At 49.8% G+C, this 26272-nt stretch overlaps 14 protein-coding genes across 14 annotated transcripts; 12 read left to right on the top strand and 2 right to left on the bottom strand.

Moving 5' to 3' along the window:
* Positions 1–1036: 1036 nt before the first annotated feature.
* On the top strand, positions 1037–5435 carry N7518_008936 (uncharacterized protein; the record flags this gene model as incomplete). The annotated part of the gene is made up of 4 exons (XM_057189863.1): positions 1037–2758; positions 2809–4819; positions 4871–4938; positions 4995–5435. 4 exons carry the CDS (start codon positions 1037–1039, stop codon positions 5433–5435), a joined length of 4242 nt encoding a protein of 1413 aa, XP_057041566.1.
* A 959-nt stretch (positions 5436–6394) lies between these two features.
* Positions 6395–8027, top strand: N7518_008935 (putative MFS transporter; the record flags this gene model as incomplete). The annotated part of the gene is made up of 3 exons (XM_057189862.1): positions 6395–6585; positions 6633–7663; positions 7717–8027. The coding sequence occupies 3 exons, from the start codon at positions 6395–6397 to the stop codon at positions 8025–8027; spliced, it is 1533 nt and encodes a 510-aa protein (XP_057041565.1).
* Positions 8028–8471: 444 nt separating this feature from the next.
* Positions 8472–8926, top strand: N7518_008934 (uncharacterized protein; the record flags this gene model as incomplete). Its single annotated transcript, XM_057189861.1, has 4 exons — positions 8472–8602; positions 8653–8721; positions 8770–8835; positions 8887–8926. 4 exons carry the CDS (start codon positions 8472–8474, stop codon positions 8924–8926), a joined length of 306 nt encoding a protein of 101 aa, XP_057041564.1.
* Positions 8927–9131: 205 nt separating this feature from the next.
* Positions 9132–10718, bottom strand: N7518_008933 (MCT family MFS transporter; the record flags this gene model as incomplete). Its single annotated transcript, XM_057189860.1, has 4 exons — positions 9132–9294; positions 9349–9624; positions 9683–9788; positions 9848–10718. The coding sequence occupies 4 exons, from the start codon at positions 10716–10718 to the stop codon at positions 9132–9134; spliced, it is 1416 nt and encodes a 471-aa protein (XP_057041563.1).
* Positions 10719–11629: 911 nt separating this feature from the next.
* Positions 11630–12130, top strand: N7518_008932 (uncharacterized protein; the record flags this gene model as incomplete). The annotated part of the gene is made up of 1 exon (XM_057189859.1): positions 11630–12130. One exon carries the CDS (start codon positions 11630–11632, stop codon positions 12128–12130), a length of 501 nt encoding a protein of 166 aa, XP_057041562.1.
* A 403-nt stretch (positions 12131–12533) lies between these two features.
* N7518_008931 (uncharacterized protein) lies at positions 12534–13367 on the top strand (the record flags this gene model as incomplete). Its single annotated transcript, XM_057189858.1, has 2 exons — positions 12534–12662; positions 12735–13367. 2 exons carry the CDS (start codon positions 12534–12536, stop codon positions 13365–13367), a joined length of 762 nt encoding a protein of 253 aa, XP_057041561.1.
* A 652-nt stretch (positions 13368–14019) lies between these two features.
* On the top strand, positions 14020–14202 carry N7518_008930 (uncharacterized protein; the record flags this gene model as incomplete). The annotated part of the gene is made up of 1 exon (XM_057189857.1): positions 14020–14202. One exon carries the CDS (start codon positions 14020–14022, stop codon positions 14200–14202), a length of 183 nt encoding a protein of 60 aa, XP_057041560.1.
* A 38-nt stretch (positions 14203–14240) lies between these two features.
* Positions 14241–16476, top strand: N7518_008929 (Zn(II)2Cys6 transcription factor domain-containing protein; the record flags this gene model as incomplete). Its single annotated transcript, XM_057189856.1, has 6 exons — positions 14241–14342; positions 14464–14635; positions 14725–14892; positions 14947–15446; positions 15494–15631; positions 15682–16476. The coding sequence occupies 6 exons, from the start codon at positions 14241–14243 to the stop codon at positions 16474–16476; spliced, it is 1875 nt and encodes a 624-aa protein (XP_057041559.1).
* A 470-nt stretch (positions 16477–16946) lies between these two features.
* N7518_008928 (esterase/lipase family protein) lies at positions 16947–17771 on the top strand (the record flags this gene model as incomplete). Its single annotated transcript, XM_057189855.1, has 1 exon — positions 16947–17771. The coding sequence occupies one exon, from the start codon at positions 16947–16949 to the stop codon at positions 17769–17771; it is 825 nt and encodes a 274-aa protein (XP_057041558.1).
* Positions 17772–18267: 496 nt separating this feature from the next.
* Positions 18268–19473, top strand: N7518_008927 (uncharacterized protein; the record flags this gene model as incomplete). Its single annotated transcript, XM_057189854.1, has 1 exon — positions 18268–19473. One exon carries the CDS (start codon positions 18268–18270, stop codon positions 19471–19473), a length of 1206 nt encoding a protein of 401 aa, XP_057041557.1.
* A 274-nt stretch (positions 19474–19747) lies between these two features.
* On the bottom strand, positions 19748–20347 carry N7518_008926 (uncharacterized protein; the record flags this gene model as incomplete). Its single annotated transcript, XM_057189853.1, has 1 exon — positions 19748–20347. The coding sequence occupies one exon, from the start codon at positions 20345–20347 to the stop codon at positions 19748–19750; it is 600 nt and encodes a 199-aa protein (XP_057041556.1).
* Positions 20348–21014: 667 nt separating this feature from the next.
* Positions 21015–23214, top strand: N7518_008925 (alpha/beta hydrolase; the record flags this gene model as incomplete). Its single annotated transcript, XM_057189852.1, has 4 exons — positions 21015–21411; positions 21458–22820; positions 22868–22928; positions 22987–23214. 4 exons carry the CDS (start codon positions 21015–21017, stop codon positions 23212–23214), a joined length of 2049 nt encoding a protein of 682 aa, XP_057041555.1.
* A 403-nt stretch (positions 23215–23617) lies between these two features.
* On the top strand, positions 23618–24596 carry N7518_008924 (class II aldolase/adducin family protein; the record flags this gene model as incomplete). The annotated part of the gene is made up of 3 exons (XM_057189851.1): positions 23618–23828; positions 23882–24189; positions 24240–24596. 3 exons carry the CDS (start codon positions 23618–23620, stop codon positions 24594–24596), a joined length of 876 nt encoding a protein of 291 aa, XP_057041554.1.
* A 518-nt stretch (positions 24597–25114) lies between these two features.
* On the top strand, positions 25115–25959 carry N7518_008923 (uncharacterized protein; the record flags this gene model as incomplete). Its single annotated transcript, XM_057189850.1, has 4 exons — positions 25115–25315; positions 25366–25574; positions 25626–25697; positions 25749–25959. 4 exons carry the CDS (start codon positions 25115–25117, stop codon positions 25957–25959), a joined length of 693 nt encoding a protein of 230 aa, XP_057041553.1.
* Positions 25960–26272: the final 313 nt, after the last annotated feature.

Below are 26272 nucleotides of genomic sequence, written 5' to 3'. Positions count from 1 at the left end.
CGTTGAGGCCAAGGCACTTGGCTATCCTTGCGTACGGGATGGACCATGCTTCAAGTCCTCCTTCCTGCATTTCCTGGTCATCTTCCCACCTCGCCGAGAGCCCATGAAGAGGGGTTTCCCCCTACTGTTACGCCGATGGCTCGGGGGAAGGAATATGATGTATTATGCTACGGGTCACGTGGGCGGTATGCCCAGAGAGGGTAACACATACTGTGTAGGTTATCGACAACGAACACAGGAAATCTGAGTGCTGAAATAATTGACGGGACGAATGTTGGCTGCTTGGGAAACTTGGACCACAGTGGTCAACGGTGAACACTTTGGGGGTTGTAGTAAGGGGATATACTATTAGGCTTCATGATCCACCGATGCTCCAGTCCCTTTCTATCGTGGATCATCTCTCCAGCAAATCTCAAACAGCCTCTCCCGAGTACAAGCCCAGATAATCATTATGGCTCAGCTGTTTCATGTTTCCATTTCAAATCAAAAGTCGGTCAGAGATCAAAAGTTGTGAGTGCATGCATTAACTTGGTGGAGAGACGGGGTAACTAACTATCCAGGCTATCGAGACACCGTCGGCATACGTCGACATAGCCCCATAACATATTCTTACGACATCTCCGTCCCATCCAATGAACATCATCCTCGGTCTTCGGCCTTTGACCACATTTAATTCCTTTACCACGCGTACGGAGACCGCGTCGTGCCAAGACTCCAATCGGAGGCACGGGTGAGCGAAGAAGCCGATTAGTCAGCGGCTTCGGTCCAAAAAGTGCCTCCGATCCATTTTAAGTTATCAATTGATGACTCTTTACGGAATACAGGCGCTCTAGAGCGAAATGTTTGTTATCATTTGGGGCTCCGCACAGAAGTTTCGACGCTGCGAATAAAAAGCAATGTTTGCTTCGGCCTCGGACTTTCGGGGCTGTCTTGGACCCCTGAGACTCTCATAAAATGATGGAGTCCCCCCAAGTATCTCCATGGTCTACCGATCAGCCTCTTTCAACGCCTCTCCCCCTTTCTCTTCCCAGTCATCATGGATGCTTCCGAAAAACCACCGGGCACAAAGTCGGATGAAATCCAATTCGATACCGATGCCATGACGATCACAGGCGACGAGACTTCTGGCACGGAGAGCCCCAGTCCAAAAGGCAATGGCTGGAGCATGATAACGAGGCTCCAGGAGGAGAACGATCGCAACCTGGCTGCTGGATTCCGAAAGCAGGAACTTGGGATCACCTGGCAGGATCTCTCCGTGCAGGTAATAAGTTCAGAGGCCGCTGTGAATGAGACTGTTCTCTCCCAATTCAATATTCCCACCAAAATCAGAGAGGGCCGACAAAAGCCTCCTCTACGGACCATCCTCAACAAGAGCCATGGCTGCGTGAAGCCCGGTGAAATGTTGCTAGTGCTGGGCCGCCCAGGCTCTGGCTGCACGACATTGTTGAAAATGCTTGCTAATAGACGAGGAGGTTACAAATCAGTGGAGGGCGAAGTTCGCTTTGGATCTATGCAGTCGAAAGAGGCTGAAATGTTCCGAGGCCAGATTGTGATGAACACCGAAGAAGAGATCTTCTTCCCAGCCCTGACAGTTGGTCAAACTATGGACTTCGCCACGCGCCTCAAGGTACCCTTTCATCTGCCAGACGGTATGACTGCCTTAGAATACCAACAAGCATCGAAAAAGTTCCTCCTCGAATCCGTCGGAATCTCTCACACCGAGGATACTAAGGTCGGTAATGAGTACGTTCGTGGAGTGAGCGGTGGTGAACGCAAGCGAGTCTCTATCATTGAATGTATGGCCACTCGAGGCTCCGTCTTCTGCTGGGATCAATCGACTCGTGGCCTTGACGCCTCTACTGCCCTTGAATGGACGAAGGCTATCCGAGCCATGACCGACACACTCAATCTATCAACCGTCGTTACCCTCTACCAGGCTGGTAACGGGATTTACGATCTCTTCGATAAAGTCCTTGTGCTTGACGAAGGAGAGCAGATCTTCTACGGCACCAGGGAGCAAGCCAGACCATTCATGGAGGAAGCCGGATTTATCTGCCTTGAAGGCTCCAACGTCGCCGATTACCTCACTAGTGTCACTGTACCCACCGAGCGCAGAATTCGAGATGGCTTCGAGAGCCGCTTCCCGCGTAACGCTGAGGCGTTGAGAGCCGAGTATGAAAAATCATCTATTTATACTCAAATGATAGCAGATTACTCTTACCCGGACTCCGAGCTCGCCCGTGAGCGGACTGAGGAGTTCAAGAAAGGTGTGGCTTTTGAAACATCCAAAAACCTGCCCAAAAACAGCCCCTTCACCGTTGGCTTCGTGGATCAGGTTAAGATCTGCGTGCAGCGACAGTACCAAATCCTTTGGGGCGACAAAGCTACATTTATCATCAAGCAGGTGGCAACACTATGCCAGGCGTTGATTGCCGGCTCTCTGTTCTACGATGCCCCCGATAACTCCGGTGGACTTTTCATCAAATCCGGTGCCCTTTTCTTCTCCCTTCTTTACAACAGCTTGCTCGCCATGAGTGAAGTGAACGAATCCTTCTTTGGAAGACCTGTGTTGATCAAGCACAAGGGTTTCGCTTATTTCCACCCTGCCGCTTTCTGTCTTGCCCAAATTGCTGCGGACGTACCCGTGTTACTGTTCCAGATTTCCATGTTTGGTCTGGTTCTTTACTTCATGGTCGGACTCGCAATGTCTGCTGGAGCATTCTTCTCCTACTGGATTATCGTGTTTACGACGACGATGGTAAGTGCCTTCCAATTTGTTCACATGTTCTTCAACTAATCACCATACAGACCATGACTGCTCTATTCCGGGCCGTGGGGGCTCTGTTTTCTACCTTTGATGGAGCCTCTAAGGTCTCTGGTTTGCTGATCATGTGTACTGTTCTGTACACCGGTTATATGATCCCAAAGCCTACAATGCACCCGTGGCTCGGCTGGATCTTCTGGATCGACCCACTTGCTTATGGGTTTGAGGCTTTATTAAGTATAGAATTCCACGATAACAGCGTCATTCCATGCGTCGGAACGAATCTGATCCCCAATGGCCCCGGCTATGAGAATGTCCAGGCACATCAAGCTTGTGCTGGCGTGGCTGGAGCGATCCCAGGTCAGAACTACGTGATTGGCGACAACTATCTAGCGTCGCTCTCGTACAGCCACTCGCATATCTGGCGTAACTTGGGTATCAACTGGGCCTGGTGGGCTTTGTTCGTTTTTGTCACGATCGTCGCAACTTCGAGGTGGCAGTCACCCTCCGACTCAGGTAGCACGCTGGTCATCCCCCGTGAATATTTGTACAAGCATGTCAGAAATCAGCAAAAGGACGAAGAAGGCCAGAGATCAGAGAAGCGAGTCTCTGAAGCCAAGGATGAGACCCCAAAGCTTGACAACCAGTTAATCCGCAACACGTCCGTCTTTACATGGAAGGATCTTTCATACACAGTTCAGACACCTACGGGTGACCGCGTTCTCCTTGACAACGTCCATGGATGGGTGAAACCTGGTATGCTCGGTGCTTTGATGGGTTCCTCTGGTGCCGGTAAGACAACTCTACTTGATGTTCTCGCTCAGCGCAAAACCGAAGGAACTATTCATGGTTCTATCCTGGTTGATGGTCGTCCATTGCCGCTCTCGTTCCAACGCTCAGCAGGCTATGTTGAGCAGTTGGACATCCATGAACGCATGGCAACGGTCCGGGAATCATTGGAGTTCTCTGCCCTATTGCGCCAACCTGCTGCCATTCCACGCGAAGAGAAACTTGCTTACGTGGATGTTATCATCGACTTACTCGAGCTCCATGATCTGGCTGATACCATGATCGGTACTGTTGAAGCTGGATTGAGCGTCGAACAACGCAAGCGTGTTACTATCGGAGTCGAACTTGTTTCCAAGCCTAGCATTCTAATCTTCCTCGACGAGCCTACTAGCGGTCTTGATGGCCAGAGTGCGTACAATACTGTCAGATTCCTTCGCAGACTTGCGGATGCTGGCCAGGCTGTATTGGTCACCGTTCATCAGCCATCTGCACAGCTTTTCGCCGAGTTTGATCAGCTTCTTCTTTTAGCTAAAGGAGGCAAGACTGTTTTCTTCGGTCCTATTGGAGAAAATTCACAGGGTATCAAGGGGTATTTCTCACGTTACGGAGCGCCTTGCCCGCCTGAAACCAATCCTGCGGAGCACATGATTGATGTTGTTTCGGGTCAACTGAGCCAAGGCAGAGATTGGAACAAAGTCTGGCTGGAGTCACCTGAACACAGTGCCATGCTCAAGGAGCTTGACGAGATCATTGAGGCCGCTGCATTGAAGCCGCAAGTTACCACCGATGATGGTCGGGAGTTTGCTACTAGTTTCTGGGAGCAGACCAGTCTGGTTTTGAAACGTACCTCAATGGCCTTATACCGAAATTCCGACTACATCAACAATAAATTCGCCCTCCATATCTCATCAGGATTGTTTGTGGGATTCAGTTTCTGGATGATCGGTGACTCCGTCTCCGATCTTCAGAGTGTGCTATTCTTCGTCTTCAATGCCATCTTTGTCGCTCCCGGCGTGATCAATCAACTGCAGCCGACCTTCCTTGAACGTCGCGATTTGTTCGAGGCACGCGAGAAGAAAGCCAAGATGTACTCCTGGAAAGCGTTCACTATCGCCTTGATTCTCTCGGAGTTCCCATATCTGGTTGTGTGTGCTGCTCTCTTCTTCAATTGTTGGTATTGGACGGCCGGTATGGCAGTTGAATCTAGTAAGAGCGGTAGCATGTTCTTCGTGTTTTTCCTCTACGAGTTCCTCTATACTGGAATCGGTAAGCTGACCGACCAATTTCATCTTGGCCCCAACTAACAAATGAACTTAGGCCAATTTGTCGCTGCGTATGCACCGAACGCCCAGATGGCTGCCATGATAAACCCTCTCGTCCTGGGCGTAAGTTTCTAAGTTCTCGCTCTTCCTGATATCTCAGCTAACACCGCACTTCTCAGACAATGATCTCCTTTTGTGGCGTCCTGGTCCCCTACGCCCAAATCGTCAGCTTCTGGCGATACTGGATGTACTGGATCAACCCATTTAACTACCTCATGGGCAGCATGTTGGTCTTTGGGCTGTTCGATCGCGAAGTCAAATGCAAGGAGCAAGAATTCGCCAAGTTCGATCCACTCAATGGAACCACCTGTGGTGAATACCTGAGCGACTTCATGCAGACCATTGGCAGCCGTATGAATCTCATTAATCCCGAGGCCACCGAAGAATGCCGTGTGTGTCAATACACCCGTGGATCCGATTACCTCGTCACCATCAACCTGATGGACTACTTCTATGGCTGGAGGGACACCGGTATTGTGGCCCTGTTTGTGGTCAGCTCGTATGCGCTGGTATTTGGTCTCATGAAATTGAGAACCAAGGCATCCAAGAAGGCCCAGTGATTGAGGTTTGGACCTTTAGGGGGTGTGAATTCCGACTTTTCAAAAGTTAAATGTCTAGACTTGGAAACTTTCTTTTCTTCCTATGCAAATACCTAGAGGTGTGAGTATATGTTTCATTTCTTGTTCTTTGCAGATAGCTATAGAATCTGTGCATCTCTACTCATTTCAAATTTAAATATGCATTACTTGATATTATCGTTTCTCTCATTGAATTTTATGGGGAAAGCCCTATATGACAGAGAAACTCATACCGAGACAGAGTCTAGGAGTTACCCCGGCCAAGCCCCAGCCAAGCTCCAGCCATACGGAGAACGTGCGAGTACTCTGGAAAATCAAAGGCTGGTGGCAGTGATCGGCATGGGGAATGGGATACAATTCTTATAATACATCGCTGTTCAGCCTTTTGTCTCGAATAGACGAGGCTACGTCTTTCTACAAAACCGACCAAGATGGGAGTTTCCAGCCAGATATCGCATATCTTCTCAAATAAACCCAAGTAACAAAGTTTCCCATGCAGCTAGACTGGTCACGGACCTTGTCGGACCTTGTCCGAGCCAAGGGGAAGAAACCGCCCAAGCTGAAGTCCTAAAAGTCCAGGTTTGGCGAAAGCCATTGGGGCAAAGAGTACGGAGTACAAGGACCGATATTCCTCCTATCTCTGCTGATGATGATCATGCCTCCACCGTGGGGGTCACCCACGGCACCTTTCATCGTATCATTCCCGAGGTCATCGCCAACGCTGTCATACCACCAGATCTTCTCGTAGAATTTCCGAATTTGGATTTCCCCGCAAACTGAGTGGACCATCCCCCACGTTTCTCCAGAATTCCGGATTCACGGGGTAAATGCGATCTTCAGAGCTGTGATATGACATGGTACATGCCGCTTCCCACACATAAATGAGTCCCGGTCCCGGGACCTTGTCCCTCTTCTATACTACTTACATCTGATCAAGCACCATGGCCGGAACTGAAAATGCCATCACCGAGGCGGAGTTGGGGATGAAGATGGACTTGAGCCATGAGGAAGTTGTCCATATGGCAGAGTTGACCGAGGAGGAGAAAGTCATCGAGAAGGCATTGCGCAAGCGCATTGATGCCCTGATCATGCCACTGGCTATTCTAGTCTACCTCATGAATTATATCGATCGGTACGTTTATCTCGTCCATGACAGTTCGTCAATGCTAATAGAACCAGCAATAATTACGCAGCAGCAAAGCTCCAAGGTCTCGAAGAAGATCTCAAACTTGACGATACAAAGTACCAAACCGGTCTCTCTATTCTCTTCGTTGGATATATTCTCATGCAAGTGCCTTCGAACATGCTCCTCAACTACATGGGTCGGCCATCCCTGTACATCGGGTTCTTCGTCTGCGCTTGGGGCCTGGTATCGGCGGTGACAAGTCAAGTCTCAAGCTATGGAGGCATTGTGGCCTGCCGATTCATTCTTGGTTTGGTCGAAGCGCCCTTCTTCTGTGCCATTCTCTTCTATCTGTCTAAATGGTATACCAAGAAGGAATTGGCGTTTCGAATGAGTATTTTCTACTCCGGCTCCCTGCTGAGTGGCGCTTTCGGAAATCTCATCGCTGCGGGTATTCTCAACGGCCTCAAAGGCCACCGAGGACTTTCCGCATGGCAATGGCTCTATATTATTGAAGGGTCTATCACATGCGCTATCGGACTGGTCATTTGCTTCGTTCTACCCGACTTTCCGGAGACATGGAAGCTTTTGTCCCCTGAGATGCGCAAAGTTGCTCAGCGGCGTCTTGCCATTGAGGCTGGCCAGGCCGATGTGGATGAAGGGGGTGGCAGAAGCCAGGTTGAGGGGTTCAAACTCGCCATGACCGACATCAAGACATATATATTCGCCTTGGCATATATGTGCATCACCGGAGCGGCGGGTTTCCAGAACTTCTTCCCGACATTGGTCAAGACCCTCGACTTGCCGGAAACCATCACCCTGGTGCTGGTGGCGCCCCCCTATCTCTTCATGGTTGTATATTCTCTTTGTCACTCCATGGCCTCTGATAGATTAGAGAAGAGATTCTGGTTCTTCATCTACCCGATCCCGATCACCATCATTGGGTTCGTCATTTTCATGAAAACCGACTCTTTTGGACCACGATACTTCTCATTCTTCTTGATGGTATTCGTCTTCGCCCAGAATGGAACTCTCTATTCCTGGCTCGCGAGCTCCATTCCTCGTCCACCGGCCAAGCGTGCTGTCGGTAAGTCATATCCCCTTAGTGTGTCCCATCGATCATCAAATTAATCGAAACAGCCTTTGCATTTTTCAACTCAATTGGAAATAGCGCTTCAATTTGGACCCCTTATACGTACCTCGACAAAGAGAAACCACACTACCCCATGGCTATGGGTGTTTGCATTGCGCTACAGATAATTGCTGGTCTTGCGGCTCTCTTCTTGTACTTCAACTTGCGCATGCTCAACAAACGCCAGGAGCGTATGGAGAATGAGGAAATGCAGCTTTCCGAGAAGGATATTCGTCGGCTGCAGGCTACTGCTGATATTGAGGGGATTGATATTGCCGCTGCTAGACGGCTGCAGAAGGGATTCCGCTATGTATTGTAGAAGAATTCTAGCAGATTGTAATTTGATTTGATATTCCAATTAGAGGGTTTTGGCTTGTATATCGATGAAAGACACCGATTATTGTACGACAGAGGCCCATTGTGACCAACTGTCGCAACTCTGAACCAGACGTGGCAAAGGAATAAAGTCCGAGTGGTACGACTGTCATATCATAGGCAGTATCCAGACTTGTCGAGGGTGATGATGCTATCCAATCATGAATTGACCGCATCAACCCATATATGGTCAGCTGACATGGCTCTGAAGTCATTGATTTAAATAGTCTGAACTTCATCACCTTCATCTCCAACATCTCTACCATCTCTACCATCTCTGAATTATTCAAATCCAATATCGAACCTGACTCAGTACATTATTGCACACAGTGTGACACCCTTCCCATCACTGATCGACGTAACCCCACACCCCACACCCCCAACCACCATGCAATCAGCAATTTCCCGACCCATTCTCCGTGTCACTACCAACCCAACTCTTCTCCGATCCCTCTCTATCACCCCGAGCATCATGAGTGCAGGCGATACCGGTGCTACCAAGTCGGAGTTCATGGGCCAGTATGGTGGCACAGTGCAAAATAGATGACGTCATATCTGACTTTTGGCAGGAAGGACTCTTTCGCCAGACGCGAGGCTGCACACGAAGCCATGTACATTCGACAAGTTGAGATGGAGAAGTGAGTCACACTACATCAAGTTCAATATATAAACTTACCTGGTGGTAGACTTGAAAATCTCAAACGAAAGGTCGAGGAGCAGCGCAAGCATATGAATGAACTTGACAAACATATGTGAGGATATCCTGAATTTTCCCACTCGAGACCAACACTGACAGGTCACAGCGATGAGTATACTAGGTCTCAGGGAGGCGAACAGAACTAGGTTTGCCACTTGGTTGCGAGCATTTCCTGAACGGATCGAGTTCTCAGACATCGACATATGCCTTATAATCAACTCAACATTCGACTAACAGTGTCATAATGATTTTCAAACCTCTTTTCACGATAATTTGTTAGCTAGCGCTATTACCAATTGGAATACAACATCAACTTTTATGCAGGAGATTCCTCTCTAGTCTCATCAACTCTTAAATCTTTGTCTGCCACCTCCACCGGTAGCTCAGACAGGCCCACCTGGCCATCACGAACAAACCAAGTGACACTATCAGAACACTTCCCAGATATGCCACCATGGCTCTCTTCCCGACTTTGTCGAGCATCTCACCGCCGATGGGGATACAGATCAGTGTTCTAAGTTCCCATTAGCGAGGAACTACTACTACTAACGGGATTTGAAAGACTTACGCAATGCTAACAATCGAATATGTCAAGCCGAACCTTCCGCCAACCTCGCTTGCCTTAGATATCTGCCCGATGCAGGCTGGCGCAAGACTTAGGAATGATCCTGAAGCCAATCCGAAGATGACCGAGAAGATATAAAGCCCTATTAGGGAATTTCCAAACGGCAGCCAGACCACAAACACTGCGAATGCACCCAGAGCAATGAGTGCAGTCTGGGTGTTGATTCTGCCAAACCGATCCGCCACGCCCCCAGCCATCAGTCGTCCGGCCGTGGATGCTCTATGCCACACTAGTCAGCGCTTCGCTCGAGAGACCACCAACATCCATTACCACTCACACGTTCAGAACAGCCAGAAGAATGACACTGGTATTGGTAGAAAACCCCTGCATGACCACGTAGGTTGGATAAAGACCTAGACCAGCGAAAACCTCGAGCTCAAGAGCTACCCCAAGTCAGTACTTGTTTCTATTATCCGGATCTCCGACCGAAAGCGCGACCCACCAAAGATGCCCATTGTCAACCAGGTAAACCTTGCATCTTGCAAGGAACGCAAGTTGATAGTTGATTTACTTCTGCCCTTTGGAAGACGTGCCTTGACCAGAGCTGTTCCAAGGACAGACATCACCAGTACCAACAATGCCAGTAATCGAATTGTCCACTTATATCCAAGGTTGGTGAATCCGGCTCTTAGCACAAACGGAAATATCACACCACCAAGACCCGCGCCCGACATCGAAATCCCAATCGCAAGGGCTGCCTTGCGATCGAACCATTGAGGCACACTAGCTAATGCCACTGTGCTCAAGAGGGCAGCACCGGTCCCAGAAAGAACACCAAGGGTAAGAACAAAGTGCCAGTAAAGATGGCTTTCGGCGAGAAGAACAAGGCCAGTCACATAGCATAGAGTGCCAGCTATAAGAATGCCCCTGGGTCCATATCGATCAAACATCGGCCCAACCTGTACAGAAACACTCAAACCAAAGAAGGTGAACAGTCCCGGAATCCAGCCGACTGCACTCGGCGAATAGCTGGCCAGCTGATGGGAAGCGAAGTAATTTTGCAGGATTCCCGTCGTGTTCATCACACCGAATGTACTCATCAAGAGAAAGAATGAACCTGCCACAACACACCACGCTTGCAACCCTCCATCTGGGAATTTGTCGTCGGTACTATGACCGGTCAGATGAGTTGTGAGTGTGGATAGCTCGGCCGGCGGTTCGACTATGGAAAATGCCGACCGGGGAGCTTCTTCGTCGAAGTTTGCATTGTGACCAGTGGGATAACTAGTGGGATATTCTGAAACGCTTGTCGCAGCCGATTGCCATGGCTCTTGAATTGGATTTTGCACAGATGCGGTGGCAGACTTTTGCATGATGTTATTTTTGGGCCTCGACAGATGATCACGAGTGACGATACTGAGCTGAGACCTTTGGACTGTAAAGGAAGCAGCAGAAATGAAAGGCAATGCACCGATCTCAACAAGTCAACAGAATATTCAGAATCTCAGCCATGCGAAGATGACTCATTGCGATAAAGGTTTGTATTAGTCTTCATGATTTCATGGTGGGGTAGAAGTATGCATCGGCATCCCCTTCCGATCTTGAAGATGGGGATCCTGGGCGCCAACAAGATATATTTCGCTTGATTATTCGGAGACATGGAGCTAGCACGCCTTCAATTGCTCCGATGACCCCAGTGGATATTGCATTTCTTTGATTCTAGCGGTGATACCTATGGAATATCCATCGGCTCCCTTCCCGACACATGGACAGCATTGAGCATCCATGAAAAGGGGAATCCATGAAAAAGGGAATCTCCATGAGAGATGCATATATAAAAAAGATATCGCTCTGGAGATATGTCCATATATGTCCACATATTCTTCTTTCTGTAGTCCATAGGTATCTCGGAGACACCACCCGATGTGTATATTGGCGTCTACCATTCTCCACGGGGAACTCATATAAAATAGTTTCCCCCAATTCTAACCTTCACAAGCTGGCAATTGATTCTTCTTAAACAAAAAGACGATGATGTAGAGTGAGGTTGAAGATCGGTGGCATGACACTTGCGCCACCCAACCCCCCAAGATGCCGCGCCAAATATCCCGATTTCCTCCATTGGCACTTCACGACGGAGTGGCATGATTTGCAAGTAAGCCAGGTGACGTTGTAATCATTTCGTGAATTGCAATTGTTGACTGGCGAGCATATATTTATTCTTCTCTTCAACACATCGTCCAAGATCTCCAATTCAACAATTCAATTGATACCTCCATTCACAATGTCCGCAGCACAATGCACCAGGCTCATCGCCAGAAACATCCCTCAAGTTCGGCGACAACGCCAACTACCAAATCCTCGCGTTACTCTTGTTGGCAGTCCAGCCCCAAGTCGCAACCCTACCATTGACTCTGAAGTTCTACCATATCGACTCTACGAGCTCTCACTAAAGAAGATTCGAAAAGAGGCCCACGCTGCTGAGCCCGATCTACGCCATGTCATTGCCGGCATCACAATGCAAAAAGTGGTATCCAGTGCCGTGCATGATGATCTTCTACACCGAGTCGACCTGATCGAAAATGCAAAATTACCTACAACACTACCCATCTTACCGGGCGCCGATGAGCCCTGGGAGCATGAAGAAGTCGCACCGAATCAAATATCAAATCCGAATGCGTGGGATATGGAATCTCTTGACCAAGCGCTTTGTGAAATGGAACGCGCTAGCAAGAAAGGGAATATTGCAAAAATTGTTTGTTTTCAGTTGATCAGTGAGATGTAAAAGTCCAATTCACATTCATAATACCAGCTTGCCACGACCTGTTCGGAAGTTTGAGTGTCGTTGAAACATTTGTTATAGCGCTATGGATTTTGCTTCATTTTATTTATATACCCCCCTCACTTAGCTAGCGAAATATAAGCTACATGTGACTGTCATATAAACTTTACTTAGAAGTTAGCATTTGAATGGCGACCTTTCTCTTTCTCCCTCTGAACCTGTTGTGCTATATTGAACAGCGGCGTAACGCGCGGGCATTCTACTGGTCCATATATATAACTTCAATCAAAGGCAAGTTCTTCTTTCCTTTTGCGTAAACCCACATTACTACTTACTGCCTCAACGACACCCTATTTCCCCTTGCAAACTTGAGACTTTACTACTTGCAGAATTACCGCATCCAACCATGGCCGAAGAAATCAGGTTGTGTCACACCTGCAATAAAGACAGGCCGAAGGATGCATTTCGGGCATCTGAAGGTGCAGCGAAGGAGTTCTACAAACTGTGTGAGGATTGCCGCACGAAGTACCGGAATGTGGGTATATCATATGCCTAGATGGGCAAATAATTCCACTCACTTATCAGGTCCAGAGACTAAAAAAAGCAGAGATCACGATTCAAAAGGGCGCAAGGAAACACGCAAGGCAACAGGGGTCGATCTCGGCCGTATTATCTCCCTAAGCCAGCACCCCGAACTATTCCCGACGTCAGCAACTCGCAGACGGGACTTACCTCTGAAGGCACCAGTGCTGCACCGACAACCACCGTACATGACCAAGCGACAGGTTCGCACGCAGATCCTAGCCAGCACAGTTGGGTCACAGTTGCACCACCCGTTATCGAAAGTTCCGCGCAAAGCACAACAACAACCACTGTCATCACCATTTCTACCACCACCAAGAATATGATGGGAACCACCACAAAGCCAGAGGAAGACAAGGAGACCGCACAAGCTGGTATCCAGTGGGGAGATGAAGACCTAGAGTCACTTTCAAGTGAGCCCGAATATGAGCAGCAAAGTGAAATCAGCGTAGGTCCTAACCAACGTCCCGAATTCTTTGGCTGTATGCATTGTGAGAAACTTCGCCCATGGCCAATGGCGGGACTGCATATCTGTTTGTTTTGTATTCGGGACTGGAAGTGGTGTGCGAAGGGTGCCCACAATCATGCCAAGGCGAGCTTCTTATGGGATGGCAAGGAACACGATGAGTGTTATATGTGTCATTTTGCGGACATCTGATACTTCTTGCCCATCGCGGAGACTGGATGTGTATTTTCACATGAAGCACCTATACTTTGAGTGTATGGAAGCTTTCCTGGTTTTCTTCTTCTCCATGTAGTATCTTGGTATTAACGTATACACCATTTGAGTAGATTGAAAGAGTGACTGGAGATTGAAATCTGACAGACTAGATAAAGATAAAGTGACGGGAATATCAAATTCATCTCTTTCGGGGTGTCTTTTTTCATGTCTTTCGAGGGGTTCGCTAACTATATACAACATACCTAGTCAATAACTGGCCTACAGACATAGGCCAAGAAATGGGTACTTGTGAGGTTTGCAACGTACTTGTAGGCATGCAAAAGAATGAGATGCATATATTGAGATGCTAATGAAACAAAATTGAAAGCAGAAGGTCTGAATGAGTTGGGAGGCGCTGCACGTGACACTCATTAAATCCATCAACCTCGGTGATCTTTACCAACTCTGCATTCACAAAACATTTACAATATCGTATAGATTATCCTACAATTTACAATCTTGAGCCTGCAGTTTATGAATTTTGACTGGCCTTGTCTCAATTCTTCAATCCATGACAGTGTCCTGCCAGAACTTATCCACGGGCAATGCCAACATCCAATCAAAACCACTCCGTTCGGGCCCAGTCAGAATGGCGGAGTCACTCCACCTCCTGACCTCCACGCACGTATCAAAACCTCCAGAGGCGTCGACTAGTGTGGAACTAACCAGTGCCAATGCCCATTTCGAGAGCAAGCAGATCTCGGACGAGCTCGGACTCCCACGTCGGAAATCTGGCTCGCCTAAATCCTGCTGTGTCGTTGGCTCGGGATGAGGAACCCTCCCCTTCATCCCTGAGCTTCCCTTGCCCCTATGATCGGTGGTACGCAACAACCTGTCCCCGACTCACGAGTCAGGAAGGCTCCGAACCGCCAGTCGCGGTCCTGTAAAGTCTGCCGACTCCGGAAAGTCAAGGTCCGTTTACCCCCGTCATCGTGCTCAGATCGCCCCAGGGGTCGGGACGCTCCCGTACCCATTTGATGCGTCCCACTGGTCGTAACGCATCACGCAAGGCTAACGTGGATCCTGCTGTTAGTGTGACCGAGTCAAGCCCTGCCACGCCTGCTGTGCCCATGGCTACCCCTCCAAATGCGTGTATGAGCATGTCCCCGACGAAGAAGCTGGCCCCATCAGTCAGGCGGAAGAGATTCGGAACTTACGGGCGGAGATCCGCGAGCTGAGGGGGAGAATAGACGACAAACATAATGGTACATTTGCAAGCCCCGCCCACTCACTCTTTTCTCTAGCGTGTGGCAAACTCATGTGGATGGAGAACAAATCGCTGATGCCTGTGCAGGATCTGGGGCCCAGGATCTCCAGCGCCTGGACCAGCTCGAGAACTTATTTGAGTCTATTCGCTCTGCACCAAGCCCGCTAGTCGATAATCTTATTCGCGATGTTCGGAATGCACATGTCGGCCTGAAGAAGGGTTTGGTCCCTGTTGGACCATGGGAAGGCAGGGAAGGTATGTTATGTGGTATAACGATTGCTAGAAAGCTACCCGTGCTGACAGCCTCAGCGTACGAATCCTACGATGATCCTTCGCGACATTCGTCACTCCCGGTTCGGAATCGCGGGTTACTTAATTCCCCGGTCGAAGACTTCAATAATCTGCGAAGTGAGGAAGACGATGACAGCGACTTTGAACGAATGTCACAGAGCAGTGGGTCTGACTCATCTGGCACGATATCGGTCATGAGCATGCAAAGACCCGCAGTGGATGTGTTTGTCGAGAGATTCGTGGATGCATTTAGCCCAGAAGTGGATATGAAATCTGGACGAGCGGGTGCATTGCGGGCTGCGGCTGGGATTCGAATGTTCTCGCCACTCATGACAGACGCGTTCGAGGCCGTCTCGGTGGCATTCTTTGGTCGTTCTGTGCAGAACAAGCAGATCGAGGCGTCCGGATTCCGACTATACCCCCGCGTGCTACGTGCATTGCAGGATGCGCTGGTGGATCCTGAAAAATGCAAAGCAGAATCAACGCTGGTGACCGTAACTCTCTTGCTGGCTTTCGAGGTTGGTTTGATAAAACACTTTTTCTCCCTAGTCAATACTAACTACAGCAGAGCGTTGAACGGACTACTCAGAGTGGTGTCCTTGCTCACGTCCGAGGAGCAGTGCGTCTATTTGAACATCGTGGACCAGAAAATCACATGTATGGAGTTGAACATCTTTTGTTCACCGAACTCCGTCCATATTGGGTAAGATCACAGACCTTTCGTAATTTCCTCCTCTAATTCTAATGGCTTAGATTGGCGGTGCTCTGGCAGCTCGACAACCCTCGTTCCTGGCCCGTGAAGAGTGGAAGACCATTCCGTGGTCAGCAGGAACGAGTCAAAAAGATATTCTGCACCATCTACTTGACCTGGCTACCGAGGTCCCGGGTTTACTAGCAGTATCAGATGCCTTTAAAGAAGCCCAAATCACATCTGTCATGGGCGCACAAGAGATGGCTATCAAACAGTCTACGCTTTGGAATGGAATACGCGAGCTTACAGCCCGTTTCTATCAATGGCACCAAGAGTGGGTTGTCGCATACCCTGACGGGCCACCGCAGGAAGCCGAACAAAAGGGCGACCAGGGATTCCCAATCTTCCAACGCCGCGACCTCCGCACCGGGGCTACTTTCATCCCAACAAAATTCACATATCCAAACCTGCTACTCGCACAAACTATGTGTATATACTACGCCGTGCGATTGATTCTGTCCTCGATCGACACTCGGCCAGAGGATCGCGTCTCGCCCATGGAACAGTATGACTTGGGTTGCGGGATCTGCCGCTCATTGGAATTTTATATCCTCACTGCGCCGGGCAACATGATCAATCGTCTTGCATTCCCCACTCGAGTAGCGTGGGAAGCATTCCCAGACGGAGGTCCAGAGCGCCATTTTATGATTGAAGTGCTGCAACTCGTTGAGAAGCGGCATGCTCTTGGGCTTTGGGGCAGTTCCATGCCAGAGTTATCTACCAAAGAAGCCTCGTCACTGAATCGGGTAGTCCGTAGAGTGGACGCAAATACTCTCCATAGACGTGATGTTCCGTAGCCACGATTTAATTAGTCTATATTAGGGTTGTGTGGTCCAGCTGTTTCGAAATAAGTATTGCGCCGAGGCGCAGCTGTCATTTGAATGAGTCCCGATGCCTACATGGGCATAAGGGCATTGTTCTGCTTACCATTGAATAGTATAGGGGCTGTGCTCCGCACCTTCCGGCTATATTGCCGCGGTAATAAAACATTTGAACAGATCACAATATATGAATCTCAGCCGAAATGATGTATCCAAAGCTCATTTACCATTCTGACTCTGATTGGATGTTTCCGATGGAACTACATCGCATTCGCCCTGGCTCCACCAGTGATCGGCAGCATCGACCACTCACAGGGCGATATAATCGATCAACAATCGATAGTTCGATGGAGATGAAGAAAAAAAGGAGATCTGCGTACCTGCAGAATCCCTTATAAACAGCATGCGGCCCGGCCCCATGCTAGATACCACACCTGTCATACAAAATGCCTTCATTCACCAAGTTGGCGCTCTCTGCCCTCGCGACTACTACAGTCGTCGCAACAGGAATCAACGATTTCTCCTGCCAAAGCTCCTACAACCCAGTTGTCCTCCTGCATGGTCTTGGAGCGACATATTATGAGGATCTGAACTACATGCAGTACTGGCTGCAAACCCAAGGGTTTTGCACATATGCCCAAACCTATGGCGCATACGATGGCTTCCCATTGCTTGGCGGTTTGAAGGCAATCAACGAGAGCGCTCCCGAAATTGCCGCATACATCAAGGAAGTCGTGCAAAAGACCGGCAAAAGCAAAGTCGACCTAGTCGGCCACTCCGAGGGTGCTTTCCAATCTCTCTACGTGCCCAAGTTCGAGGGTGTCGCCCACCTGGTCGACAAGATCGCATCTATCGCACCGCCTACCCATGCCACTACATTTGCCAGCATTTACAACCTCGCGTACACGTTCGGCAATCAGTCGCGCGAAGTCGTGGCCGAAGTGCTCAATACCGTCGGCTGCCCTGCTTGCAACGATCTCGGCCCCGATGGCCCAGCCATCAACCGATTGAATGACGGTACCCCTATTGTGCAGCCTGGTAACAGTGTCACTATCATTGCGTCCAAATACGATGAGCTGGTTACTCCGCCGTCGACATCGTTCGTCCACGAGGAAGGCGTGACGAATCGCTGGATCCAGGATACTTGCCCATTGGATCCTGTTGGCCACATTGGCGAGGCCTATGATTTGAATGTCTGGCACTTGGTCAAGAACGTGCTGACCTCGACGGATGAGAAGTTCTTGTGCCTGCTTGGGTCACCGGGTAAATAAAAAGCTTGGGGTTGCGTGGATGGATCAATTTTACTGTATACTACTATAATAACTAATCTTTGAGTGAATAATACCTATGTTATCCCATCATTGTTCGGCTTCTCTTGACTTCTATATATAGTATAGCGGCAGTGGCCCATAGGACGGACTTTATGACTCAATTTGCATGGTTTGTCTTCAGAGATTCATAGGCAATTGGGGAATATCCCTCTATAACAAGCGAAAAGATACCAGGATGTTGTGCCCATACTAGATTGAGGAGCACTTGTTGTCCGGGTGCATGTAGCCGTTGACAACCACTCATCTCATCACCCCTTTGGGCTTCCAGATCTGTGAAGTCAGAGCCCTGGAGAAACACCTCAGATTGCCATTCATCACTTTATTCGCTCTGAAACGATTGCTGCCTTAGGCACCGTGAGTTTCTTCACGGACTCGGAACTTTCTTTCTCCGCACACTATCTTATCTGCAACGCGCAAGGATTAAAAAAAAACCACCATGTCAGAGCCAGACAAGAAACCTGGCTCTGAATCCACCATTCATCGAATTCAAGAGCGATGGGACAGTCTGAATGAGATGTTCGAAAACACCGACACTAAGCCTGCAGAGCCGACAGGCTCTGCCGATGATCTCGAGGCGGAAATCCGTCAAGCTCAAGCTCAATTATCCCGACTGAAGAAGCAGCGAGAGCTCATTGATATCAAACAAAAGGTTGCAGAGGAGGAGAGAGAATTGGAATTGGCTCGCACTCGACTCCTGGCCGCGACCACCTTGGAACTTCCCCCGGCTACCCCTGCTTCGACTCCATCTAGAGCCGATTCGAAGCAGAACAACAAGGCTGGTATTGATGGAGGCCAAAAGAAGGTTGTTGCTGCCCGATCGGAGCAGATTACCGCCCCAGCTCCTGTGACTCAAGCTGCTGATCGTCGTCCGTCCGAGGCTAAGCCGTCCGAACCGAAGCCTTCGTCCAAACCCGTAAACCTCTCCTCCGGTTTGAACCTTGAGCAATTGCGAGCCCTCGCCGCAGCTACCAGGTCCCCCGCCGCCCAAACGGTTGTCAAGTCTGAATCCCGTTCCAGTCTGCAACCGTCCGCCCGATCTTTTCATCCTGAATCATCCGTCCACGCCCCACCGGTGCCCAATGTGCCGGTATACAACGGACGAGCTCTGGGAGAGTTCAAGAACTTCTCTATGGGTCTAGAGCGACACTTCGATAAATATCCGGACTGGTACAAGGTCGATGAGCGCAAGGTCACGCGGGCGCTTAAGCACGTTGCCCTTAATATCGAGGATGAGTGGAAGCGACACATACGTCACCTACCGGCCGAGAAGGTCACCTACGGCAATTTCTGTACCTTCCTTATTCACCAGCTCCAGAGCGGAGTGTACCCGGATGTCGCTAGGTCGCGCTATATGGATAGCTATCAGCGACCGGCCCAGTCGGTGACTGATTTCTCCAACTGGATGCAGCAGTGGGTGCCGCATTTCCCGAATAACGACTCGGAACGTGACCGCATGCGCCATCTCTTTGAACATCTGATGAACAGGGTTCGCAACGAGGCTGATAAGACTCATCTGGACTTCGATAACTATTACGAGTTTGTCGAATACCTCCAGCGGGTGGAGGATTCCATCGGCAGCCGCGCTGAGTCTCTTGGTCGCCGGGCTATCAACCCTCGAAAGCGACCTCGCAGCCACGACTAAGCGGTTCGACCTAGTTGAGCGAGCTCCGACGAAGCTGACATCAACTTTATTTTACATCTGCACACGGGGGTAGATTGGAGGTGGGTGGTTTTCTTGCTATTCAATGGGGATTTGCCGTGCAATCTTCTTGCCTTTTTCCGTGTACATACCGGGGCGTTGCGAAATCTTCCAAGCAAGGTATTCGTAACGGCTGTATCTTTATTCTTCATCATCTGAACTATCTCTCCGACGCCCGTGATCACTGCGAATCTTTCCCAGTTTAACACTAGATCATCTAAAGCATACTCGCAATGCCAACACCCCGGGCTCTCGCCAGAGCTTCCTCGATCTGCTCCTTGCTCGCATTGATAGAACGCTTCGTCCATCCATTCTCCTTTGTCCAACCACTAGACTTCTCCCCTGCATTCGGCTGATCCCCCCAGAGACCCTTGTATTCCTCCTCGGTGAAATACAACGCCTGTCGCTCATGGAAATAAGCCAAGATGGTGGCGCTCGCCTCGCCGCTGCAGCAGGGGCAGTAATTGGGATCCTCATGAGGGACGGGAGGTGCCACGGTTCCATCACGGAGTCCCTTATTCAGCATCCTGTAGCTGGTGCCGTAGATTTCGTAGATCAGGTCGTCCTGGGAAACGTGGACAAGGCGCACTTTGAGGGGCGCGCGGTCATCGTGACATTGCGATCCGAGCTTCAGCCAGAGGGTGCCGATGTCGTTCAGGTTGCCGATCCCTTCAAAGTCAGGGTGTTGGACGAAGTAGCCGTATTCCTGAGGGACAACGCTTGTGAGGCCTGGCATCAGGTCGGCGATCTCTTGAATGGCCACGGCCAGAGGGAAGGTGTGGAGGCGGTCGATGTAAACTTGGAATTTGGAGCCCATGGTGTATGATTCAAGAATTCAGAAGCCGAGAGGATGTTTCTTTCCCCTTCCTTTCATGTTAATGAGACTCTTGTTTGCTTGCCATTTGCTGGAGCCACGTACTCTGTCTGTACTACCGAATCAAATGGGTTGCAGGTGGGAATAGAAGTTGAGAGTGACATGGATGGTGGCAGTTGCCTAATCCCCCACGGACTAAGGTTCTCCCCTTCCACGACTTTGGCTTCAGAATCTCGTGTGAATAGTCTCTCTGTACTCCAATCTCCAATATTTGTCCTATATTACTTTGCAGTCCGATTGGAGCCCTTCACAGCATATCCTGGAATATGTTTGGCTACTGGACCCAGGAGATATGCAGGTGTGCTGACCCATGAGCGTGCTCTTATTGCTCAGCACTTATCTTTTTCATCTGAACGAATCGTTTTTCAGGAAACCCCCAATAGAATCACGAGAATCACGAGGTATACGGATGATCGAGGTGTTTATAGGGGGAAACCCCCCCCACTTGGCGGGACCGGCGGGAATCGAAAAGCCATCTTATCTGATTCCCGACTTTCTCTTTTTATATTCTTAGCCCCGGGGCTTCTGGACTTCGCAACTGTTTGAGAGTCTATCCTTGCTCTTAGGAATTGCGCTCTGGTCTGGATTTGTGTTTTGGCTGTTTGGCGTGATGGACGTGAAATCCGTGCCTTTACCGCCTGGTCAGGTACGCCAGGTACGCCAGGTACGCCAGGCACGCCAGGCACGCCAGCCACCTCATCGATATGCTCGGTGGGGATTGCCCCTGGCTGCTGCGGTATTGATTCTTTTAGTCTGGCCTGTCCCATTACCTTCGTGGAACGTGGTTGAGCCTTTCGTTCCAGTCACCTGGGACGAAATTGTTCCTTCGCAATCGCTGGAGTACCACAACTGCGGTGATGAGTTCCAATGCGCGCGACTGGAAGTGCCTATGGATTACCAGCGGACAGATGGAAAAGGTCGCACCTTCGCCCTGGCTGTTGTCCGACTGCCAGCCAAGGTTCCAGTCACAGATCCGCGGTATGGAGGCGCAGTTCTGATCAATCCCGGTAAGTTAATTTGAACTCGATATGACGATATAAGCTTATAACCTAGGTGGACCGGGTGGACCGGGAACAATGCAAGCGTTCGTGGCAGGTCGAAATCTCCAGCTAATTGTTGATGCGGAGGCCGACCCAACAGAAACCGGAGAAGAGACTGGCAACAAATATTTTGATATCATCGGATTTGATCCTCGCGGAGTAGGATCTACAACACCCCCAGTGATGTGTTTCCCTGATCCCGTATCCCAAAGGAACTGGGAGCTGCAAGTCTCTGCGGAAGGCATACTGGGAAGTGGATCGGATTCCTTGCAGAGAAATTGGCAGCGGACCGAAGCGCTGAACTCGGGTTGTTCTGTATTCGATATGTCGAGTCTAGGAACAGACGAGCCAATGATGTCCTATGTCAATACACCGCTCGTCGCGCAGGACATGCTGACCATCATCGAACGTCACGGAGAATGGCGTGAGAAGGAAGGCCAACGAGCGCAGCCAGCTCACAATAAGTGCCATGGGCTGGATGAAGGAGACACAATCTTGCAACGCACTCAATGGCGTCGCGGAGAAGAGCCATTGCTTTATTGGGGTCGCTCATACGGTACCCTGCTGGGAACTACCTTTGCCTCGCTCTTCCCAGAGCGAGTCACACGAGCTGTTCTCGATGGCGTAGTCGACATGGTGAAGTACTACCAAGGAACAGGACCGAACGTTATTTCCGACGCAGATGCCATCTTTGATCGATTTGCCCAGTACTGTAATGAAGCTGGACCCGTGGGATGTCCCTTCTATATGGAGGGTGGTCCAGACGCCATCAAGGCAGCATACTGGGAACTTGAACAGCAGATTCTCAACACCTCAATCCCTGTTATGGCATCTGCAGAACGGGGACCAGAAGTTGTGACTTGGACAGATATCAAAGAGATCCAGCGCCTTGCCATCTACCAGCCACTCCTTACCTTCCCCTTCCTGGCAGAAAGAATGACTGAGTTGGGCAAAGGGAATGCCGTTCCCATGGCTGACTTCAAGCATGGTAGGCACTTCGGTGCATGCCCTTCCAACAAATGCAGTCTTGCTGGACCTTGGTCGCCAGAATGTGCTACATCGCAGGATAACGTGATCTACGCTATGGCTGCTATTATGTGCTCGGATGCCGAATATTTGACAACTATGAATACTGAGCAGTTCCAGGCGCAATGGTCCAGCCTTCTGGCTGACAGTGCAGCTCTGGGTGATTATTGGGCGCAATTGCAACTGAGCTGTGTTGGATGGAAAGCCAAGGCTAAGTATCCTTTTGCAGGTATGTCCTATCGTGGTCTCTATTTCTTCGCAGCTGACCGCTTAGGGCCGTGGGGCGCCTCTACCGCTTATCCGATGCTATTTGTATCAAATACTCTGGATCCAGTGACTCCTCTCCACAGGTATATACTCGCTCGTCGCTAGTGGCTTTCCAAGCTAACTTTCCCAGTGCCCAGCACATGTCCCAGATTTTCCCAGGATCTGGATTGCTCCAGCAAGAATCAGAAGGAGTGAGTTATAAGTTACTCGCGGTAATCCCGTGATTCATCCCTGACATACTTGATCTAGCACACAACACTCACAGCCCCATCGATCTGCGTGGCGAAGGCTATTCGCCATTACTTCCAAACTGGCACACTGCCAGTGGTAGGAACTTTGTGCCAAGCCGACCTGAAGCCATTGCTTGGATCTCCGCATTGTCACGACACGATCAGCCAAAGCTTTAGCCCAGCCGACCGTAAGCTGTTTGAGGCATTGATGGCGGAGGTTCAGCGGGCGCCTCTCTTTCCTCTTTAAAGTCCCACAAACTAAATGGACCGCGTAACCAAGGGTTCTATCCAACCCTGAAGCTAACTATCACGATTTGATGCATTAATGATCCAGTGCTATACTAGAGTTTAGCGATTTGACTTGGATGTGTTTGCAGTTTTTATATTAGCTATTCTTATTTTCCTTATCTTACTCAGAATGTACTGTTTAATCTATGCCAACTACCCCCAAGTATCACAATATCACACCGGAGTAACGTCCGCTTGCGGAGAAACACAACCTCGGCTCACCAGCCAATCCAACATCGTTGATAATCAGCAACCCCGCTTCGAGGGGTTTCCCGGCATGAAGAGTTGTTGAATGACTCTGGAGGCAGATTGTATTTATTCCAGTGTATCTCGACCCTCCTCAATACAGACGACTAACAGCCATGGCTCCCCCAACTGCCACCGAGACCCTCGCAAACACCATCAGCATGCAGGCACCACAGTCGTCTCAGGCGGCGGGTGCCGAAAAGGCCAAGATCAAGATGCAGATGCCCAGCATGCCTGTTTTCGAGGATAAGATGAAGGAACGGGAATATTTAAAGGGTCGCCTAGCAGCAGCATTCAGAATCTTCGGCGATAAGGGATACGATGAGGGTATGAACGGTCCTACAGCGAAACATCGAGTTAACAACTAAAATTCCCATTAGGCGTCGCTGGACACATCACCTTGCGCGATCCGGTGGATCCGACAACCTTCTGGGTGAATCCCTTCGGCACAGCATTCAAGCTGATGAAGGCATCAGACTTAATCCAGGTCAACCACGAGGGAAAGGTCATTTCGGGAGGAGAGAATCGGTTCCTGAATGCCGCTGCATTTATGATCCATTCCGCTATCCATGAAGCACGACCGGATGTGAATTGCGCTGCGCACAGTCATAGTATCTATGGACGAGCGTTTTGCTCGCTGGGCCGACCGCTCGATATCATCTCACAGGATTCCTGTGCTTTCCATGATGTATGTTGTTTCCGACACTCGCCTTGGGAGGCCCCAGCTAACATAATCAGGACTTGGCTCTCTACTCATCCTTCAAAGGTGTCGTGCTAGCGGAAGAAGAAGGCCAGAACATTGCCAAAGCTCTGGGCAACAAAAAGGCAGCCCTGCTACAAAACCACGGCCTCCTAACGGTTGGTAACACCATCGAGGAAACTGTGTTCTGGTTCGTGAGCCTGGAAAAATGCTGCTACGCTCAACTGCTAGCGGACGCAGCAGCCACCGGACGAGGTGGCCAAACAGTGAAAATTGACGAAGTCGATGCTGCGTTCACTTACAAAACAGTGGGGACCCCGAAGGCTGGCTGGTTCAGTGCGAAGCCCCTGTTTGATGTGATCCATGCCGAAACTAAGGGTGAATACTTGGAATGAGATATCCACCCGAATAAATTGCCGGGGAGATTAATATTTTTGTACGTGAATTACAACACGAAACAGCCTTTGTGTCTTTATTCCTAGGATCTTCTCTCCTATTTGTTGTAGTCTACCTCGAATACTGGCTATTGTCCTGCTGTCACTACAAATAGGTAGGTCCCGTCAGGCAAATAGAAACTCCATATGCGGGGCTTCGGACTTGACTGGCATATTTGACAGAAATTAATGCGTCAATGAGGATGTCTCATGCATTGTAGTTGACTATTTTCACCAATCAGCCTGGTGTTAGCCTTGTTTTAAGGTGAAACATTCAACCCTGAAGAGCCCCGGAAGGCGCTCCGCTTTTAGTTAATTCCACCACTCCAACAGCAGAGATGGTTTATGTCTTGTCGGAGGAGACTATAAATCCAGGGAGTGTTCATGCCAATATGAACTCAAACCAATCATTCTTCTATATTCAAGATCTCCCAGGTGCAGTGACGCTTAGCGACTCGGACAAGTATACGTTTATCACAATGCACTTCACCATACCTTTTCTAGCTGCCGCCGGCCTTGCCAGTGCAGGACTACTGGAGACCGTCGTCAAGAGAGATGACTACTGGGGTGGCAGTGTCTCGCTCGGTCCATCCAAGTCGACCATTATCAATGCCGTCACGACGTTGATCCCCGGAGCTGCCCCAGAAACTCAGAACGGCGAGTTATTCCTATGGCCTGGGGTGAGTTCCCAATTCTCCAAAGGGTTCTCTTGGATCACTAAGAATTATAGATGTCCAACGGAACCGGTGACCTGGTCCAGACCACCCTCGAAAGTTGGCCCAGCAACGCATGGTGCGGAGCAACCACCGGCCAGTGGTGTGTGCGCGCCAGTGTTTTTGGCAGCTTCGGTCAGCTCGATGGCACCGGATCACCCGTGAGCGGAACCGACGAGGTGCGGATTGAGTACAATCTTGAGTCCGATGGACAAACCTGGAAGCAGTAAGGATGAATTCGATGGCTAGATACGTCACGACTGACACTTATTTGCAGGACTGTTACAAATGGCCAGACTGGTGCCCTTCTTTCAACTTACTCCCACGAATCTGGACCCTACATGCGAGGGTAAGTCAATGGCCCGAATAGTATTTATCGGGGCTATACTGACCCAGTTAGATATGGCACCGGAACTGAGTGTGACGACAACTGCTCAGGAACCATCGCGGCGCAGCAATACTTGAACACGGTTATTACTTTGGCCTCGGCTGATACTACCTTTGGCTCGACGATTGCTAGCGCGGGTGGTGCCACTTATACTGGACTTTCATCCAGTCAGGGTGGGAAGGTGTGGACTATCACGCAGATTGACATTCCCTCAATGGATTGAGAGGCTGAGGAATTTGCATAGAGCCTAGTATGCTTTGATCCAAAAGAGATAGGTTCAGCTGGGCGCTGGGATGGAGAGTCAAGGGATGAGATTATGTTGCATGGCGCAGAGGCACATACATGCAAGAGCAGGCGATATGCGATCAGGATGGTGTAGAGTATCTCTCGCGTGCCCATTGATTGGGGAGAGCATCTGAAGCACCCATCGGGCTTGTGATTGGGCCCTCTGGGAAGACTGGGCGTGAGAATGAGAGAAAATGGAATGTTAGCTGTACGTTTTTCATATAAAGAATAGCCTGGGGAAAACCAATCAT

This window comes from Penicillium psychrosexuale (assembly GCF_028828465.1).
Source record: "Penicillium psychrosexuale strain IBT 29551 chromosome Unknown utg000004l, whole genome shotgun sequence".
Classification (NCBI taxonomy): Eukaryota; Fungi; Ascomycota; class Eurotiomycetes; order Eurotiales; family Aspergillaceae; genus Penicillium; species Penicillium psychrosexuale.
Note: the sequence above shows the minus strand (reverse complement) of the source record. Positions and strands in the feature narration are given on the sequence as shown.